This window comes from Sparus aurata, chromosome 4, assembly GCF_900880675.1.
Source record: "Sparus aurata chromosome 4, fSpaAur1.1, whole genome shotgun sequence".
Classification (NCBI taxonomy): Eukaryota; Metazoa; Chordata; class Actinopteri; order Spariformes; family Sparidae; genus Sparus; species Sparus aurata.
Genome location: NC_044190.1, coordinates 23,832,715 through 23,850,788, shown reverse-complemented (window position 1 = coordinate 23,850,788; position 18,074 = coordinate 23,832,715). Strand labels below are relative to the sequence as shown.

The 18,074-nt window shown below is 40.5% G+C and overlaps 1 protein-coding gene across 3 annotated transcripts in view; it reads left to right on the top strand.

Annotated features, from left to right (window-relative positions):
• The window catches only part of pde3b (phosphodiesterase 3B), a 50,923-nt gene extending 34,082 nt beyond the window's left edge, over positions 1-16,841 (top strand). Inside the window, exons 2-16 of one of the 3 annotated variants that reach the window (XM_030413797.1) lie at positions 2,215-2,265; positions 2,904-3,152; positions 3,582-3,733; positions 5,090-5,190; positions 5,336-5,513; positions 5,606-5,691; positions 6,793-6,959; positions 7,212-7,346; positions 7,579-7,690; positions 7,864-7,977; positions 9,070-9,269; positions 12,253-12,456; positions 12,656-12,817; positions 13,512-13,770; positions 13,863-16,841. In XM_030413797.1, the coding sequence (XP_030269657.1) occupies positions 2,215-2,265; positions 2,904-3,152; positions 3,582-3,733; positions 5,090-5,190; positions 5,336-5,513; positions 5,606-5,691; positions 6,793-6,959; positions 7,212-7,346; positions 7,579-7,690; positions 7,864-7,977; positions 9,070-9,269; positions 12,253-12,456; positions 12,656-12,817; positions 13,512-13,770; positions 13,863-14,077 (2,385 nt within the window). In that variant the 3' untranslated portion in view covers positions 14,078-16,841. Of the gene's footprint in view, positions 1-2,214; positions 2,266-2,903; positions 3,153-3,581; positions 3,734-5,089; positions 5,191-5,281; positions 5,514-5,605; positions 5,692-6,792; positions 6,960-7,211; positions 7,347-7,578; positions 7,691-7,863; positions 7,978-9,069; positions 9,270-12,252; positions 12,457-12,655; positions 12,818-13,511; positions 13,771-13,862 lie in introns of all 3 variants that reach the window. The other 2 variants (XM_030413796.1, XM_030413795.1) reach the window with 2 other exon arrangements.
• The last annotated feature ends 1,233 nt before the right edge of the window (positions 16,842-18,074 follow it).

The window sequence follows — 18,074 nt, the reverse complement described above, 5'->3', positions numbered from 1 at the left end:
TGTTTTTATGCATGTGTGCAGGGATAAAGAGAAAAAGAGGACTGTATTGTTGTAGACAGATTGTGCACATACTAGTATATTCTGTGACTTTAATGCAATTTATTGGGTGTGTGTGACATGTGTGATCGAGACGAAAAGGAATTACCAAAAAACATATATTACATATTTTTTGTATATATATTTTTTTTAATCTGTCTGTAGTTCTTTGTCCTTTACTATTCATCCCCTCCTTAACTGCATCCTCTCCTTCACATTTTACACATCTCCCTCTCTTGTTTCAGCCCGTCCTTGTCTTTCTCTCTTCGTAAACAAGCAGAAGGCCAACAACTCTGTCCTCCGGCCGTCTCCTGCCATCCCGTTGCCATGGTGTATGGAGCATTGTTTGCTGGCCTCTATGTCGGGTTGCCATGGCAGGGCTTATTTGCCATATTAAATGTTTGGCAGCATTGTACAGATGCTGATGACAAACACCCAACATCCCACTTTGATCAATGAAACGGTTACTGATTAGAGGAGATGGGATGGTGCCACCGATCGATTTAACAACCGTTAGTTATAGCCGCTGTGTGCTGTATGCTTTACATGCAGAAACATGCATGTATGAAACCAATTGAAGAAGACCAGTTGCTGCTGTTGAAAAGTCATATATGTTTTTGTAATCACGCAGTGCAGAAGAGAAGTGGAGTGATCTCTAAATATCAAATGTTAAGCTATTCTATGAAATTAAGTGAATTTATATTACTAAATGAATAATTTAAATATAACATGTATCCAAATGATTATTCTTTGTTGAGTTTTTTCACATTTTGATTGTGATGATGTGAGGGTGTACTCTTACATTGTGGAGGTGCCTCTAAAATGAGCTTTAACCCTCTCCATCTCTCCCCCTTGTGGTGTGGGGAGAGACTGCACAGTGGCCCTGCTGTGTTCCTCCCTGTTAAAACCTGACGGTAGAGCTGAAATCAACAGCTTAATGTTGTCTGTGGTGTGTTGTTTGTTTTGAGCATCTCCTTTTTGGTCTTGTGTGTATTTTTTTTCTGGCGCTTGTAATCAAGGAAATCCTGCTGATGATGTTATTGATTGATTGATTGATTGATTGTAACGGTTGGGATTGTTTTTGCCATCAAGACTAATACACTAACAATAAAACAATGAAATGCAAATGTTAAGAAAATCAATTGGATTGTGTATCAAACCTACTTAATTCCTATCTTAACTAATTAATTTCCAACAAATCTGTATTTCATTTTTACCTGAGCTGGAGGATTAGGTCTTTTCAGGTTTAGTAACTTAGTGTTATACAACCTGCAGCAACTTTGACTACACACTGCCGTAATGTGTGAGAGCTCTTGTTTGGTTACCAAAAGATAGCGTGGAAATGCTGCCGATTGACGTAGTTTGGGGGCAGATAAGATCTCATAGCTCCATTGTAGACGCACCCTGGTGGTTTTTGGGGTTTTGCTTTTTTTTTTCTTCTTTTGCTTTCAGTGAAAGGCCTCAGTCTGCAGCGTGCATTCGCATACCTGTAGTTAGAAAGTGCATCATGCGGTGCCGGAAATCCTTGATGTAAACTGTTACTACACTTTGTGTTTGGATAACAGGCAGAATAGACTAGCGGTTAGCAGCTAGCTGCTGACCTGCAAGTGCCCTCGCTGGAAAGTCATAAGGCAGCTTGCTTAAAGTGGAGTATAGGTCAGTGCCTTAGGGTTTGCCACGAGGTTTTCGGGGAAATTTAGAAAATGCTTGGTGTTATGTTGTTTTTTAAAGTTAAGAGTATGTTTGAATTTGCATGTACTAAACAAAACATAATTTCAGTCACCGTAATCTGGTATTTATTCTAAGCAATCACTCATGCAAATAAGAAATAAGATGGTGAAATACAGAGATTATTTACAGCAATTTCTGTGGTTATAAAGAAAGTCATATAAACTTCACAGTTGCATTTACGTTTAAACACTTTTTTGTGCTTTACAATTTACAAACAATTAAAACAATCTAAATGAAGACTAATAAACTGCAAACAATATAGAATAAAAGAACAATTGAGGCGGAAAGAGAAATAAAGGGGTAAAGGTGATAAAAGTAAAGTGGTAGAAAAAAAAGATGTTACAAAAGCTGAAGGCCGCGCTATCTCATGTGATATACATTTCATATAACCACATATTCAGTGATGCCATTTGCCTGACAGTCCATTTCTTGTCTTGTGTTTTTCAGATGATCTTGTGGGACTGGGATCTGAAACACTGGTACAAGCCACAATATCAGGTCAGCACTGTGGTTTTTTGTTCTTCTTTCATGCTGAGCATGCTTCATATTCATAATACAGGTCATGGTTTCTGTAGTCCACCAGTGATAGCTGTCTATAAGTCACCTTTGGGACATTCAGTCCCTTTTCCTGATCATTTTTTGGTCTGGCTTAATACACATTGTGTAAAACTTGGCATACTGTGACCTTGCAATCGTCGTCATGCCACATTTTTTATCTTACTCAGACATTCTTTGTCTTGTTTGAACTATTCATGTAATCTCTCAAAGAATTTAACTGACACAGACCAAAAAAAGTATTTGTTCCTGTTAGACAGGGTCAAGCCTGCCAGAACATTTTCCCCATTTTTCATGAAACCTGCCCTTAAACCTCAAGGATTACAACTATTTTGTGTAAAACTGCTCTTATAATTTTGGGGATTTCAGATTAGATATCAGCACACAACTTGACTTCTCATATGAGCTCTAAATACAGTTACCACTTCTGTTGTGTAAGAGGCTAGAGGGAGAGAAGCGGCGTTAGTGAAGTTGTGTAGAGAGCTGTCAGCGATGTTCATCAGTAACTCAAACTTTTCCTCAAACATTTTTATAATAGTTTGCCATCCTGTTCTCTAATCTGTCTGACGTACGTATAACAGGGTGCAGTAAGTGGCAACGGCGTGGATCTTTCGGTCATCAACGAGGCCAGGAACCTGGTGTCAGACCTGCTGATGGACTCATCTCTGTCACCACAAACCATTGCATCTCTGCGCAGCGTCTCTAGCCTCATGGGGACATTTTCAGGCTCATGCCGCCCAAGGGTCAACCCCTTCACCCCCTTCCCAGGTTTCTACCCCTGCGACGAGGTGGAGGACTCTGTAGAGAGGAGTGACAGGAAAACCATTAAGGTGGGTACAAGCATTAGGATACATTAAAAAAACATGAGTAACCCATTTAGAAGCGCACTCAGATACTCAAAGGGTAACTTTAGTATTTTTCAGCCTGGCCCTGATCTTCCCATGTTTTTGTGACTGAATGACTAATTTTTAAATTGGTCCAGTATGAAGAATCTACACATCTGGAATCTAGCAAATTTCACTATGTTTAATTTGATATTGGATTTGGTTCGATTGAATTAACGAGAACTGTCGGGCCTTGGCAAAGGTATGTGTTCTTCTTAGTGCCAGTCCAGCTGTATGCAGCGCTGTTGTCAGTCTCAACATGGCCGGAATGAACAAATACTCACCACTTTTCAGTGTTGTCCCTGTAACACGACCAGCATCTTCGGCTTGTGTATAAAACATACATCTAGAGTGGAGACTTCCTTTCTCCATCAGGGTCTGAGCAGCAGAAACAGCCTCCCCACCCCTCAGCCCAGGCGGAGCTCCACCTCCTCCTCGTGCTCCATACTCCCTCCTCTCGACTCCGCCTCTTCGCGCTGGGAACGCAACAACGGCAAGAGACCCCACCCTGACCTCAACTTGACCAGGTAGCAACACAAACATAACTGCACACTTTACTTTTGTGTCAGACTGATGGCTGTTCTTGCACGTACTCCAACTGTGGTCTTCCACAGGAGGATCGGCAGCACCTGTTTTTTTTGTCAGCCTGAAAAAAGGTTATGAATGGGCATCAGTGATTCCTAAAAACCAAGATCCAATCGATCATCTTTATTATAAGAATAGCAATACAAATAGTGCACTTAACCAAGAAACCAGGTTAGCTATGTATTAATCATGTTTTTTGAGAACATGACATTATTTGACAGTTAACTCACCAAGCTAAAGTATATCACAGCTACAGTATATTATTTTATGCCGAGTCTAAAGATTTACTACTCATTAAGTTGCCTAATGTTCCCTATTATTACGTTACTTCAATAGCCAGCGTGGAGCATTAGTTGTACTACAAACCTTTAATATATGTCCGATTTGATTCAATAAATTGTCATGAAAAGCAAAGTTTTTTTACCCTTTTGTAAACATGACACGCTGTTATCTGAGGTACTTTTCCCTATCCGTACTGAGGAGGTCATTTTCTTAATTTTATCTGTGGTCAGAACAGCTGCAGATTTGCTGCGCTGCCTTTGTGGTGGTGGTTTTATAGCCGTACGTGTGAGACTAAAAAGCACAGAGTTTGCTAGCTAACGCGCTAATCACACTTGGTGGAACCGACTGGACCCTGATATTAACAGTTAACAAAGAAAATGTAAATATCTGGGTTCTTACTGATAATGGAAGTCCTTGGAAAGGCTTGGGCTTTAATGTGATGTTTTTAGGGTCTGAAAAAGTAACTGCATTGCAAACATAAAACATCTCTTGTTTTATTTTATTTTGTCATATGTTGCCTCAGCCAGGTTGACACTAAGTATGTGTATCCTGAAAAGGAGGTGACGCATCTTGTCACTAATTTTCATTCTGATTTGATAGCAGGCTGATCGTTTACAGTGTCGCCCACAACCAAGAAATAGGGAGCCCTGTGTGAGTTTTAGCTCGTACAGAGAAACCAAAAGTTCTGAACTTGTTTTAAAAAAATGAAGAAACAGAACTGTAGTTTACATAATCGAGGCGTGAGGTTTACTAATTTAAAATCTGGTTTCTTTTGTTGTTGCAGACAATTCTATGAATTCACAATTTACTTGAACACCACTGAGGTGTAGTGTTTATATGTCCCCACAGGATGGCAGTAGATGAATAGCTGATGTGGCTGACAAGTTTCTTTGAGTTGATGCTTATTATTTTTTTTTGTTCCAACTTTAGTGTGGATGGTGTCACCTGACGGCGATACAGCTTCCCAGTATTCCCATTTTACAGCCAGTGTTGAATATGTGTGTTTTGTACTCCAGCCCAGGTCTGTCTAATGGGCCAAATGCAAACCTGCTAACTATTCCCAAGCAGAGGTCATCCTCTGTTACCCTTACCTACCACGCAGGGCCCAGGAGAGCAGGTAAAACTTCACCATAAACCCTCCCAAAGACATTTTGATTAGTTGCTCATGTTTTGAACGAATCACACGCCTATTCCTTCGTCCTCTTTAGGCACGTCTCCGAGCTTGAGCCCAGTCACCTCACCAACCCACTGTTCCCCCACAGCCAGTACAGGTTCCTCGTCCTCCCTCGTCACTCGGCCGCCTGTGGAGTTTCCAGACACGGCTGACTTCTTGACAAAGCCGAGCGTCAATCTAAACCTGCACAAGCCGCTGGGCTACACCCTCAGCTCACCTGATTTCCAGCAGGGCTTTCGTAGCTCCACCTTACCTCTGTGCACCAGGTGAGGCCTGCAGTGCTGACGTGGTATCTAACTGTCTCTTATAAAAATTGATTAAATACTACAACTGTTATTGTTATGTCTGTCCGCTCTAGCTGTGGTCGTCAGGTGCCGAAGGTTTCCATTGAAACAGGGGATTCTCATCAACTGTTCAGCAGTGAATCTCAACGCAGGCGCTCAGGTACATACAGCTACATTTAATGCACATTGTACAGAGTAATAGAAGAGAGGTGGCAGACAATCTGGACCAGAGTTAATATTGTATAGTGTTCGGAGTTAAAAAGGGACATTCTTCATAAACCAATTTGGGGGGTTAATGCTGCCCCCTGCTGGACGCCAACAATAATGCTATTGATGCACAAACAGGCAGAGGAAGATATTTCACATTTTATGTATTTTCTATCCAAAACAGGTATTGATACTGATACATGTGATATATGTAAATGTAAAAAAAGGCACATTTTGTATAATTGCTAGACTTAACCACTGAAGCTTTGATTTTTCTGTATTTGTCTACAATCACTGGCAACCATTTTGGCCCATTAGCCTTTGTCTTTTGGTAGCCAGTTTAAGGTTTAATTTTCTTTTCAGCCACTCAGTTCATAACAGTGATGGATGAAAAACCAACAGACTTTAACCTCTGAAACCATGTCCATTATCCAAAAGGTGTTAAATTGTTTCACATTATTTTCATTCTCATCAAATCATTAAATGGCCCCTCAAGTTCTGTGCGACAGCACGTGCATTTGTCATGTTTCTCCACTCGTTAATTTAGGTTTTTCCTTAAATTTAAAACCCATCTGCACCCATTTTAGGCAAGTAAAATAAGTAAAATACATTTTTAAAAAAGGAAGTAACTGATCTCTGTTGTATAGTTGTGATATACTAATCTAGTATCATCAACCGACTGAGCCACTGGGGCGCCCCTAGTTTAGTATCTAAAGCTCAATCAGATACTTTTAGGGTAAATCAATTAATGTAATTCAGTTTAAAATTCACATGTAGTGTGAAGAGGTGAACATAGGCGTGTAGCCATCTGTACCTTCAGTAACTATGTTTTTATTCAGAAAGAGGCAGGTCATAGAAGTTTTTCCTCTTCCTGCCAATGTTCTGTTCTATAGATGGTAAAAGTGTATTATGTGTCTAGTATGATTGTTTTAAAAATCATACGCCAAAATGAGCTAAATAAACCAAATATGAATGAATGAATGACATGTAGGTGTGTGTGCGTATCTCCATACACTCATCTGTTTTTCCACTCACTGAGCTCTTGTATATGCAGCAGGTGAAGGCCTGGAGTACACAGGAGAGCCTCTGATAAGGGAGGAGAGTGTGGAGGTGGACGTGTCTGAGGACAGGAGGCCCGATGCTGCAGGGAACCAGGGCCAGACAGAGGAAGAGGAGAAGGAGAAGAGCCCGGGCACAGACCAGCAGACGCGGGAATCAGAGGTGTGTCAGACTCCTTCTACTAACTACATGATGAAGCAATTACTTTTACTTTAGCTCTTACATTTTTAGGCTTGCTTTTTATGATTAAACCTAAAGGTGTTTGCTCATGAACACTTGAAAGTTGAAACCTCAATTATTTTATGGATATGTGTGGGGTCTATGTGTCAGACTGTTTCAGTTTTGTATAATGCATGTTTATGATACGTGTGATGATCTCTGCAACTATTCTTTGCATTTTTTTATGGTGTCCAGGGTGAGAAGGATTTCAGACTAGATCCTATGCTGGAGGACCATGAGAACGTCATGGAGAGGATGAACACCTGGAATTTCCAGATTTTTGACCTGGTGGACAAAACAGGAGGGAAGACTGGGAGGATCCTCAGCTATGTTAGTACAAACAGCCACCAAACAACCATCTGCTGTGGCTGTAGTCGTTAGATGTTTCAATTGGTCTGTCTTTCCACTCTTTTCAAAGGGTGACTCCACCAATTTTACATATTAATGTGTGTTTACAGGTCTTGAGGAGCACTATTACATATGTGAAATTAAGTAGTGAATAAAATATAAATGCCAGGTGTTGTGATTGGTGCTTCACTCAAGCTGGCTTGTGTTTCCGCAGGTGACGTACACCCTTTTCCAGGATACATGTCTGTTCGAAATTTTCAAGATCCCTGTGAGGGAGTTCATGACGTACTTCTGTGCTCTAGAAAATGGCTACAGGGACATACCTTGTGAGTGATGACGAAAATTAGTTTTCTCAGGATCCTAATGGATATTATTGGAGTAGCCATTTCTTATCACCAAGATTAGATTCAGTGTTAGTCAGCCATGTTTGATCTGGTGTATCAAATTATTGCTGGCGTTCATGGTAAAAATTGTCTCGTGTAAACTGTTATGGTTACAGATCATAACCGGGTCCATGCTACTGATGTGCTCCACGCTGTCTGGTACCTGACCACTCGACCAATCCCTGGGTTCCAGCAGATTCACAGCGAGCATGTGACAGGAAGTGACACAGGTAAACACGAGTGACCCATCATAAACTCATTCACAGATTGTTGCTACATTTTGTGGAGAAACAGGTCATGATCTGGTTAATCGTTTGGGGCTGAATACAGTATTCCAGTTTATAATCTCTGACGTGTAGTGCCAGATGTCAGCCGGTGGAACAGTTTACTCCAGTTGGTTTGTTCATTGTTGTTCCGAGGGGCCTCTTCAGGGTGTAAAAACGTAAAAATGTGCCTGTCATGGAAAACAATCATTAATACGTTAAAGACGTTTTAGTCTGCCAAATGAGAAGTCAGATTAATTGATGGCTTCAGGCAGGTTGATAAATAATAGCAAAATTACATTTAAGAGAAAAACAAACCCAGTAAACATTATTAGTCTCTAGGTGTCACCTGAACAGCTTACATAGAGGTTTGCTACTTTTTTGGGTCGCGCCATATTCGCCAATTGCACCATAAAAACCAGGTCCAGGTCAACTCTTGGAGAAAGTTGTCCTTTTGAGTATTAACATCTGAATAACTGGAATCTCTGAAAAAGAATCTGGCTTCCTACTTATTTGAGGTTGAAAGAGATGAGGAGAAGTAATTGAGAGAAGAAGTAGAGAACTCCTCACACACTACTAACCAGGTGATTCTAAGAAATCTTGGACCTATCATTATTTAGCCAGCCTTTGATATCAGAAATACAGTAATTCTGACTGATTCTGACTTGTATGGCTTTTTACACAGAAGGTTTTAAAATGCAGAGGTTCCCAGAGTCCTCTCTGCTGGTGATATTTAGGTCCATTAGAAATGACCACTGATATCACCGGTTCTGCTAAAACAGCCATCATTTGATGAGAAAATGGCAGTGTGAGAAATATAGTGAAATAATGATCAAATTAGAATAGAACAGCGTGTGCAGGTATACCTGGTGATATTTAACAGTTTCTACCTTTCCCATCATGCTTTGCATTCAATAAAAAAATATCTTAAATCAGAGGGAAAAGTCAGGGTTATTTGTGGAAAAAATACAATTCTAACCTGATTTTACAATTACAGCGTTGTCTACACATCATTGTGACATTTATTGACATCCATTTTGTATGTTGTCATGTTTCCAGATTCAGACAGTGGGATCTCTCCTGGTAGGATATCCTACGCTTCGTCCAAAAGCTCCTCGATTTCAGACGACAGCTACGGCTGCCTGGCCTGGAACATCCCCGCCCTGGAGCTCATGGCTCTATATGTAGCAGCTGCAATGCACGACTATGACCACCCTGGTCGCACAAATGCCTTTCTGGTAGCCACTAATGCACATCAGGTAACTTGCAGCATTTATTGGTATTTTTGAAAGTGTTGTAGATCGAGTAGTTGTAGATTGAGTCGACAAACTTACTTTTGCTCACCGGGACGCATAAATACACTCATGTTTACAGAAACAGAGGATCAGATGTTCAAAATACGGGTTGAGGCGAAATGACATTTCACCACAATTGTTCAAAACTGCGTGGGAAGATATAAGTATAAACACTCCATAAGTAACTAAAGCCGTGGGATTAACCTCCCCCCAGACTCATTCTCAGTGGCCCCTAACCCTGTCTGCATATATACCCAATAAGTTGATGACACTAGGAACATTGGTCCTGGACTTTGTGTACACCTGAACAATCCTGGACTTTCTAAATCCTCTTGACATCGTAAGCATTATTCTCTCACACTTGTGCATTATATTAATATGCACATGCCTTAATATTGCAGTTGCCCCAGTTTTCGATAGAACAAGAAAAGAATAAAAAGTACCCTCTGTGGATAATAATGAAGAAATTGTCAGTTTTGTATTGTTCATGTGCTGCAGTATCTGCGTTCAGGCTTTTGTCTGCACCCCTCGAAGTTATCCACTCCACAGAGAGGGTCAGTGTTTGCAGCCTCCTAACAGGAATATTTGTTCTGTCAAGACCAACAGACCTAAGTGCAAATATCATGATTGACGTCTTGCCCCAGAGACAAGCTCTCTATACAAACAATCACATTGCTGTTTCTCTGCAGCAGTGACAAGAGTCTGTCTAAGTGGCCCATGGTGGATGCTGCGTGTTTCCCTGGTTCCACCCGACCAGAGAAAAACTGCAACTGAGCACAAATAGTCACCAGTGATCAGCCCTACACACATGTGCCACCTTGGGAGCCAAAACCATATCCTGTGCTTCTTTCTTTGAATTCTCACATATTCAAAGGTTACTCACCTTTGGTTACATATTAAAAGGTTACTAATGCATGAGGTTTTGCCCTAATGCATTAGTATCCTAAAGAAACCTTATGTCCCCAGTTAATCTTTAACTTCTCCATCAACATTTTCCTCACCTGACTTTTAGTAACATGCTTCCATTTCTCATAAGGCTAAGCCAGTGGTTGTTAAACAAAGTTTGCAGATGCTGTCTTGCCAATCTCAACATGTATCTTGTTGTAATATAGGTTACTTTAGTTATTTTTAATAATGATAATAAAAATGGGGGCTGGGTGTTGTTTTAATAGAGGTCATCATATAATTAAAGTGGAAACACACAACTTTTCAAATCCCCCTCCGAGCATTTTCCCAGTGGTATCACTTTTGTCGCTGCTGTAGAAAAAACAGTGTTAGCAACGGGGCTACTGCTAACGGCCTGTGAGAATCCCAATTTGATTTAGAATTCTGATCTTTAGGAGTAAACCATCAGGTTGTAATAATAAGTAGGCAGTAGAAGGAATGTTGGTTTTGAGCCATCTCCAGTCCTGGTGGTAAGGAGATACACTTATCAACAAAGGGACAGACTTGGACACAACACCAGCGTTCTCCATCTTGTGAAAGCCCATCAGTTCATTTTAGTTTTAGCTCAGTTTCTGTCTCTCTGCCTCTTTGCAATCTTTGCCTCTAGCAGAAAAGCTTTTTTTTTTTTTTTGCTGTGTAGAGTTTCCTCAGTTATTCCAGTTGTTCCACGGTTACCTGGGGATAGTGACTGGGTATGAAAAAGGAGCTTTTCCCGTGCCATAATTCAGCCTTTTTTTCGCCGTAAAAAAGAGTCCTGTGGCAGATTGAATAGCACAGTGAAAGCGAGTTTATAGGGAACCAGTCTAAACACAGATACTATCATTTTTCTGAATCAAGTTGGCTGGATTTCATTCGCATAAGTTTATTTACATAACTGTATCAATATTTATTTTAAAAATATTTACATTTGATGACCAGATTCTTGGAGAGAGGCTGCTCAAATACATGAGTCGTAAAGTTCAATTGATCTTCACATATCAATATTGTAAATGGTCTGCATTTTTATAGCGCTTTTCCAGTCTAATGACAGCTCAAAGCGCTGTACAATACACATTCACTCATTCACACACACATTCATACACTGATGACTGATGACGGAGGCTGCCATGCAAGGCACCGACTGCTCATCAGGAGCAATTTGGGGTTCAGTATCTTGCTTCGACATGCAACTGGGGGAGCCAGGATTCAAACTGGTGACCTTCCGATCACGAGACGACCCGCTCTACCCTCTGAGCCACAGCCACCCGCAATAATGTGTGAAATATCTGTGAATAAACATTCCTTTAGTGATGATCTATTAAGTGCAAATTGATCACATTAACACAGTAACTTCAGAAATCCATGATATATCCTGCATTAAATCATCATGATTCATGTATTATGTTTTACCATTATTATAAATTGCAACAATGTAAATCTCTACAAACTGGAGAACATATAGATGCATTAATTTAATTCTATGATTAAATTACCTCCTCAACACATGGCTGGTTAATCCCATTGTGCTCTCTAACTGTGGTCAGTCATCCAAACCAGGGGGTGAAAAGGTCAACCCGCGTGCCTCAGTTTAAATATTGTATTTTTACAACATGATCAGTGATAACACTTCTTCCGTCTGGGTCCCAGGAAAGTGGGTTAAAAGAAAGGAGAGGGAACCATGAACCTATTGATTGCTAATGATGTTGACAAACTTTGTGTGTGTTAAAAGGCTCTTTAAAGCTTTTCGCAGTATCCAATGTCCCCGTAACTGTTTTTAACCCGCTTCTCCCTTCAGCGAGACTCGGGCTTGAGCCTGTTACATTTCTACTTTCATAACCAAATGCCCTCATGTCCTTTTTATCTCACGTATCGAGTGCTTGCTATTTTTAAATCCATTACAAATTGTGTAACACATATCCAGACATGTTACGTAAGCAAATTTATTACTGACATTTTTCAGGAGTCATCTTGTGTGTGCCGTCTTTCTCCTCTCTCACCACTTGGCTTTTCCCCCTTCCTGTAGGCTGTGCTGTACAATGACAGGTCGGTGCTGGAGAACCACCATGCTGCGGCTGCCTGGAGCCTCTACCTGTCTCGGCCAGAGTTCAACTTCCTGGTCAACCTGGATCATGTGGAATTCAAGCGTTTTCGCTTCCTTGTCATAGAGGCTATACTGGCCACTGACCTCAAGAAGCACTTTGACTTCCTGGCTGAGTTCAATTCTAAGGTCTGAGATAAAGAACTCTCAATTGATAGATGAGTTAGATGTTCAGAATAAATCATTAACTGTTTATTGAAATATTGATTGAAACATCAGGAAGACGGAACACTAAAATTGAGTTAAGCAGTCTTCAGCATAACGAACCAATATAGGTCAGTTGGACAGTTTTAATAACTTCCATCCATCTTTGTTTGGTTGTTCACAGGTGAATGATGTGAACAGTCCAGGAATTGATTGGACCAATGAGAACGACAGACTGCTGGTGTGCCAAGTGTGTATCAAGCTGGCAGATATCAATGGGCCAGCCAAAGTCCGTGACCTGCACCTCAAGTGGACAGAAGGCATCGTCAATGAGTTTTATGAGCAGGTACAGACTGCAGGCTGATGTTGCTGAGTGTATTAAACGAACACAGTCTTTATATAGCTTTTTATTTTTTTAAAGCTGACCATGACCTTAAAGCATTAAGTCAATTTTACCTCAACTTAACAGCTTCAAAATCATTGTTGTGGTACTTTGTCTTATAACAAGGTGAATGGTGTCTCTATCACGTGTTTCTGCACTATGTAACTTCAGGGAGAGGGTCAGATCACAGAGTTACATACATGTTTACTGCAACATACACATTTTCCACACGTCACATTGTAATGATGTAATGAGTTTCGTTTGTAGTTAGCACCTACACTACATCTGACAAACAGTTACAGACCTTGGATATGTATTATAACATAATATATATATATATATATATATATATATATATATATATATATATATATGTATGTATGTATGTATGTATATGTATATATGTATATGTATGTATGTATGTATGTATGTATGTATGTATGTATATGTTTTGTTTTTTTGCTGAACTTTGTTTAACTTTCCCTCACACACCATGTTACAATCCGTTCACATACGGCTAATAGAAAAGTGATTAAATGGCCACAAAATGTAGCATAGAGCTGCTTTGAACAACAATGAGTAAGACAGTGTGATTGTGATTTAGTATCAAGGCTCATCTGCAACATTTTTAACTGTGATCCTTGTTTTTAATTTGCAGGGAGATGAGGAGGCTAGGTTGGGATTACCCATCAGCCCCTTCATGGATCGCTCCTCCCCGCAGCTGGCAAAGCTACAGGAGTCCTTCATCACTCACATTGTAGGACCACTTTGTAACTCCTACGATGCCGCTGGCCTACTCCCTGGCCACTGGATCAACGAAGAGGGATCAGATGAAGACGAGGATGAGGGGCAGGTGGACACGGACACTGATGAAGATGAGGATGAGGATGATGAGCTAGAGGATGAGCTGGCACCAAGTGAGACACCAACAGTTTTGTCATATGCAAGAGGTTCTCAGTAGGCAAATGTAGATTTGTTCTGAAACATTACTTTGTTTGCTGTGCCACAGAAAGGAGGAAGGGTCGCCGCAGGCTGTTCTGCAGCATCATGCAGCACCTGACGGAGAACCACAAGGTGTGGAAGAAGACCATCGAGGAGGAGGAGAAGAGCAAAGAGCTCGGCAAACAGCAGCAGCCCGACAGCCTGCCGGCCAGCCTGCCCACCTCCCCATCGGATGACATCCAGGTCATCCAGGAGGAGGAGGAAGGAGAGGAGCGTCAGTAGCAGCAGAACGAAGGAAAGAACAGAGATTTGTTAAAAAAAAGAAGATGAGAGGCAGTACGAGGACACGAGTCCCTCGACCACCTGCCTTTCTCAAACACAAACAAATGCAGACAGTTGACAAATGCACATAAAACACACTTTGCTCCCTCTCGCTCTCTCTCACACACCACACACACACACACACACATAAAAGATTCACTGTGCAGACACTCAGATGCTTAAGCAGTCACATTGTTTTTGGAGAAACAAAAAAAGGCCTTACTACTGTGAGCGGATCCTTGCTGCAACGGTGGGAGCCCAACTCCTATGCACTTTCACCCCCCCCCCCCCACCCCCCCCATGGAGAGTTGAGTGCACCGAGAAAAAAAAAATAAGAAAGAAAGCACCAGAACTGAGGAGGAAGGTGCAGAAGACTGGGATCCAGCATTAACTTGCCCTCCATGGTGACCTGGCTGTGATGCTGCCTTGAATGCAAAGCGCTTACAACCTCCCTTAGGTACAAAACAATTCCTCCTATTTAAGAATGAAAAGGTAGAGGAAAAATAATGAAGCAAGCGACATCATGAAGTGATTGATGCCCTTTACCAAAGTGAACCGTTCAAAACATGGAAAGACAAGAGACTGAGACTGTTTCAGCCTCAATGTCAGGTATATTTTTGGATTATATATATACATATATATATATATATATCAAATGTGCCTGTCTGAACTTTTACTGAGTCCACATTGGCCCAGAGCCTAGGCTTGTGTAGTTCTCTCTCCTAGCTGGCGACACGAAACACTGTATCAGACTCAGTCACAGAGACATTATTGAAATGTTGACTGATTAATAGCATTATATCTGCATCATTTTTGATGCTTTTACTCATGTGTACCACCCGTCTTTTATTATTATTTTTTTTGATTCTTTGACTCTCCTAGCTTCATTTTTGTTTTGAGTGTGTGAATATTTTTGGCGGGAATGTGATAGAGAGAATGAGTAGGGAGAAAGAGAGCACATTTTTAATTATTTTTAGTATGTAATTTGTTGTGTGTATGTTTGTGCGTCCTTTCAGTCCTAATCAGTGAAATGCCCTCTGGTGTTTAACATGTCGCATTCAGATCAGGAGTGCTGTTCCAATGAATGGATTCTTCATTTTCCTCCTCTTTTTGTTTTGAAGAATTTTTTTAAAGGTTACTCAGGATTCACGCAAAAGTTTAATAATTATTTTGCAAGGATTTATGTCATTGATATGAAATACACTTTAAAGACTAAGAAAATTAAAAAATCTAGGTGAATGAAGTAGTTGGGGAATCTCTTAATGAACAACTTGACTACAAACAAATTGAAGCAATTGAAATCCTCTGTGACGGAGGAGCATACAGCATAAGTGCTGTCTCTTGGCCATCCGTACACTGTTTGCTTAACCTTTCTACAAACCTCACTGGAGAAAAAGCTTATCTGGATTGTCAGCAGACTGCAGCAACACAACCCATTATACAATTCTGCAGTTCTATAACACAATATTGGGTAAAAGGTTTTCTGTATTGTTTCAAAAATCTGCGTCTCAGGCACGAGGCAAAAGCTCACCCAGTTCTCTTTTTCTATTTTTTGTTGTTTTTTTTTTTTTTTTTAGGTTTTTGCCAAACCCATAACTCGGCCAGTGTGTAAAGAAGGGATCCAGGGTTTCATTTCACTTTTTGTTTTGTTTATTATATAAATATATTCGTATATATATTACAACGTGCCACAAGGCAGGTTAAAAAAAAACTACTAGTTCTCTATTTTTGTCTCTAAGAACTCTTGGCATTCCACTAGAATAAGACTTTTTATGAAAGGGAAGGCAGAATTGTTGCCTATAGCTCCTTTATCACCTTATTAAATCAAACTCTCTGGAGAACATGTTAAGTAAGCAGTGTAAATCGAGATAGTAATATTTAAAGACAAAAACTAGATACAGGTGTGCACATTTTAATACCAAACAAGTGTTTAGCCACTGTACAAAAGAGTATGTGCATATAAATATATATTTTTTAAATAATAAAATGAATGCATCTGTTTTCTACACGCAGCTGACATATTGTACATTGAGATCCTGTAATTACCATTGTGTTTCCAGAGTTTTTATCTTCTTCTATTTACAGGTGTGGAACTGTGGGGTTTGGTGTTTGGATTTTTTTTTTCCACTTGGTTCCAGCCTCTCCCTGTTCTGTATCATAACCACTCTTGTATCCTCCATTATCTCTCTCTCTCTATCACTGTCGTCTCAGTCGACCTAACTAGTGCCAAACTTTACCTACATACAGTAGTTTGTGGGCTGTGATACACTGATTGGCAACCTCTCTCGCTCTCTCTGGGCTCCAGTACTGTTCATGCAAGAGAAAACGCGCCTCGAGTCAAATGTTCCACCGGGCTCAGAGTGGCAGTGACGGTTGGCGAGAGTCAGAGTTGGACTCAGGTCAGAGCCATATACATTCTGACAACTGTGTCGTCAGTTTTTTTCACATGGACCCATGCTGGATCATAAAGCCTCGGTAGCTCCCGACCCGACATATTCCGGCTCATTAAGTTGTAAAAGTTTGTTGGCTTCTCACTGTGCAGTCTCTCAAACCACAGTGTCCTCTGATGATTGTGCCATAAATACATCTATGAATGGTTGTTACCCTTATGTAGCATCAATATACGTACGTTTGTCTAATGTAACCATTCACCCTTATCTACATTGTGGGGGCAACTGATTTTTGTTGTTATTTATAGCTGTCATAAAACACCATCCCTAAAGTATCAGAAGTACTCATTTATTTTTATTGCTGTGTGCGTGTCTGTGTGAACTCACAATATGTACTGCACAACACTTTGTTTTGTCCACGTCACCCCAAATGAATATCTTTTAGCAGCCGTAAAAGTCCCTTAACCGTACAACCACGCAGGTGTTTTCACTTATAAACCTGATTTGACCTCCTCTCAGGACAGTGTGGGTGTGTGTATCTCCTTCACTCTTACTTATGTTGCACTTTTACTATGGGACAGCTTACCCCTCTTGTCATTTATACAAGGTCATAATACCCTGCAGAACTTCACTGAACTTCAACCAGAGCAGAGGTCTGATCAGCCATAGTAACTGAAAACACCTGAGTGGATGCACAGAGCCCTTAAAGATCCAGCAGGTAGGATTTAAGAAGGATCTGTTGGCAGAAACGGAAGATAATTTAAATAATTTTATTTCACCTGAAACTAGGGATCACTGTGTTTTCATGACATTGAAATAAGCCCTTTATATCTAAAGGGAGTAGGTCCTCTTTTTGTCATGACAATAACAGACAAACCAAAACACATTTGAAATTGTATATTCCACTAATATTCCCGTTAAATGCAGCTGCGCATACCCAGATTAACGTACTGACGCACGTCCTATTTAAGCGTTTTAGAGGAACTTCTTTTTAAAAATGCAGTCATGTTGCTCCCGTGACAAACCCTCGTTGTCACCCTTGAGCAAATTTTGCAAAACTCTCTACGGCTTTGTGAGCGGTTTGCTGGCTTGTTTACAATGCACAGAGCTGACAGTGAGCCGTTACCAGGCAGGAGGCTATGTGTCATCAACAGCTGCAAAAAAAACTTTGGGAGCATATTCCTGCACACGTATCCAAAGATAATCCTTAAATAAGAATAATAGCGGCATATCCCATAAGTCTCAATCAGAAAGTGTTATGTTCGGAATAAGGCCTATTAGGAATATTCCAAATGGAATATGTTGTTCACATGATCTGTATTAAATTCAGAATATTTTCATATTCCAAATAATGGTGGAAAGTTAGTGTGAATGTAAACGTAGCCACTATTACCAGACAAAGAAATTTTTTTGCATTTTAGGCGTCCACCATAGGGGAGTGTGATGTCAGGGGTATTTAGTTTGTTGCAATCTGCTTGGGTGACACATAGCTGCCCCTTTATGAGTTTACAGACGATGATTATTAATTTGCTGGGTGTCCTGTAACTTTGTGATATTTAAATTATTCT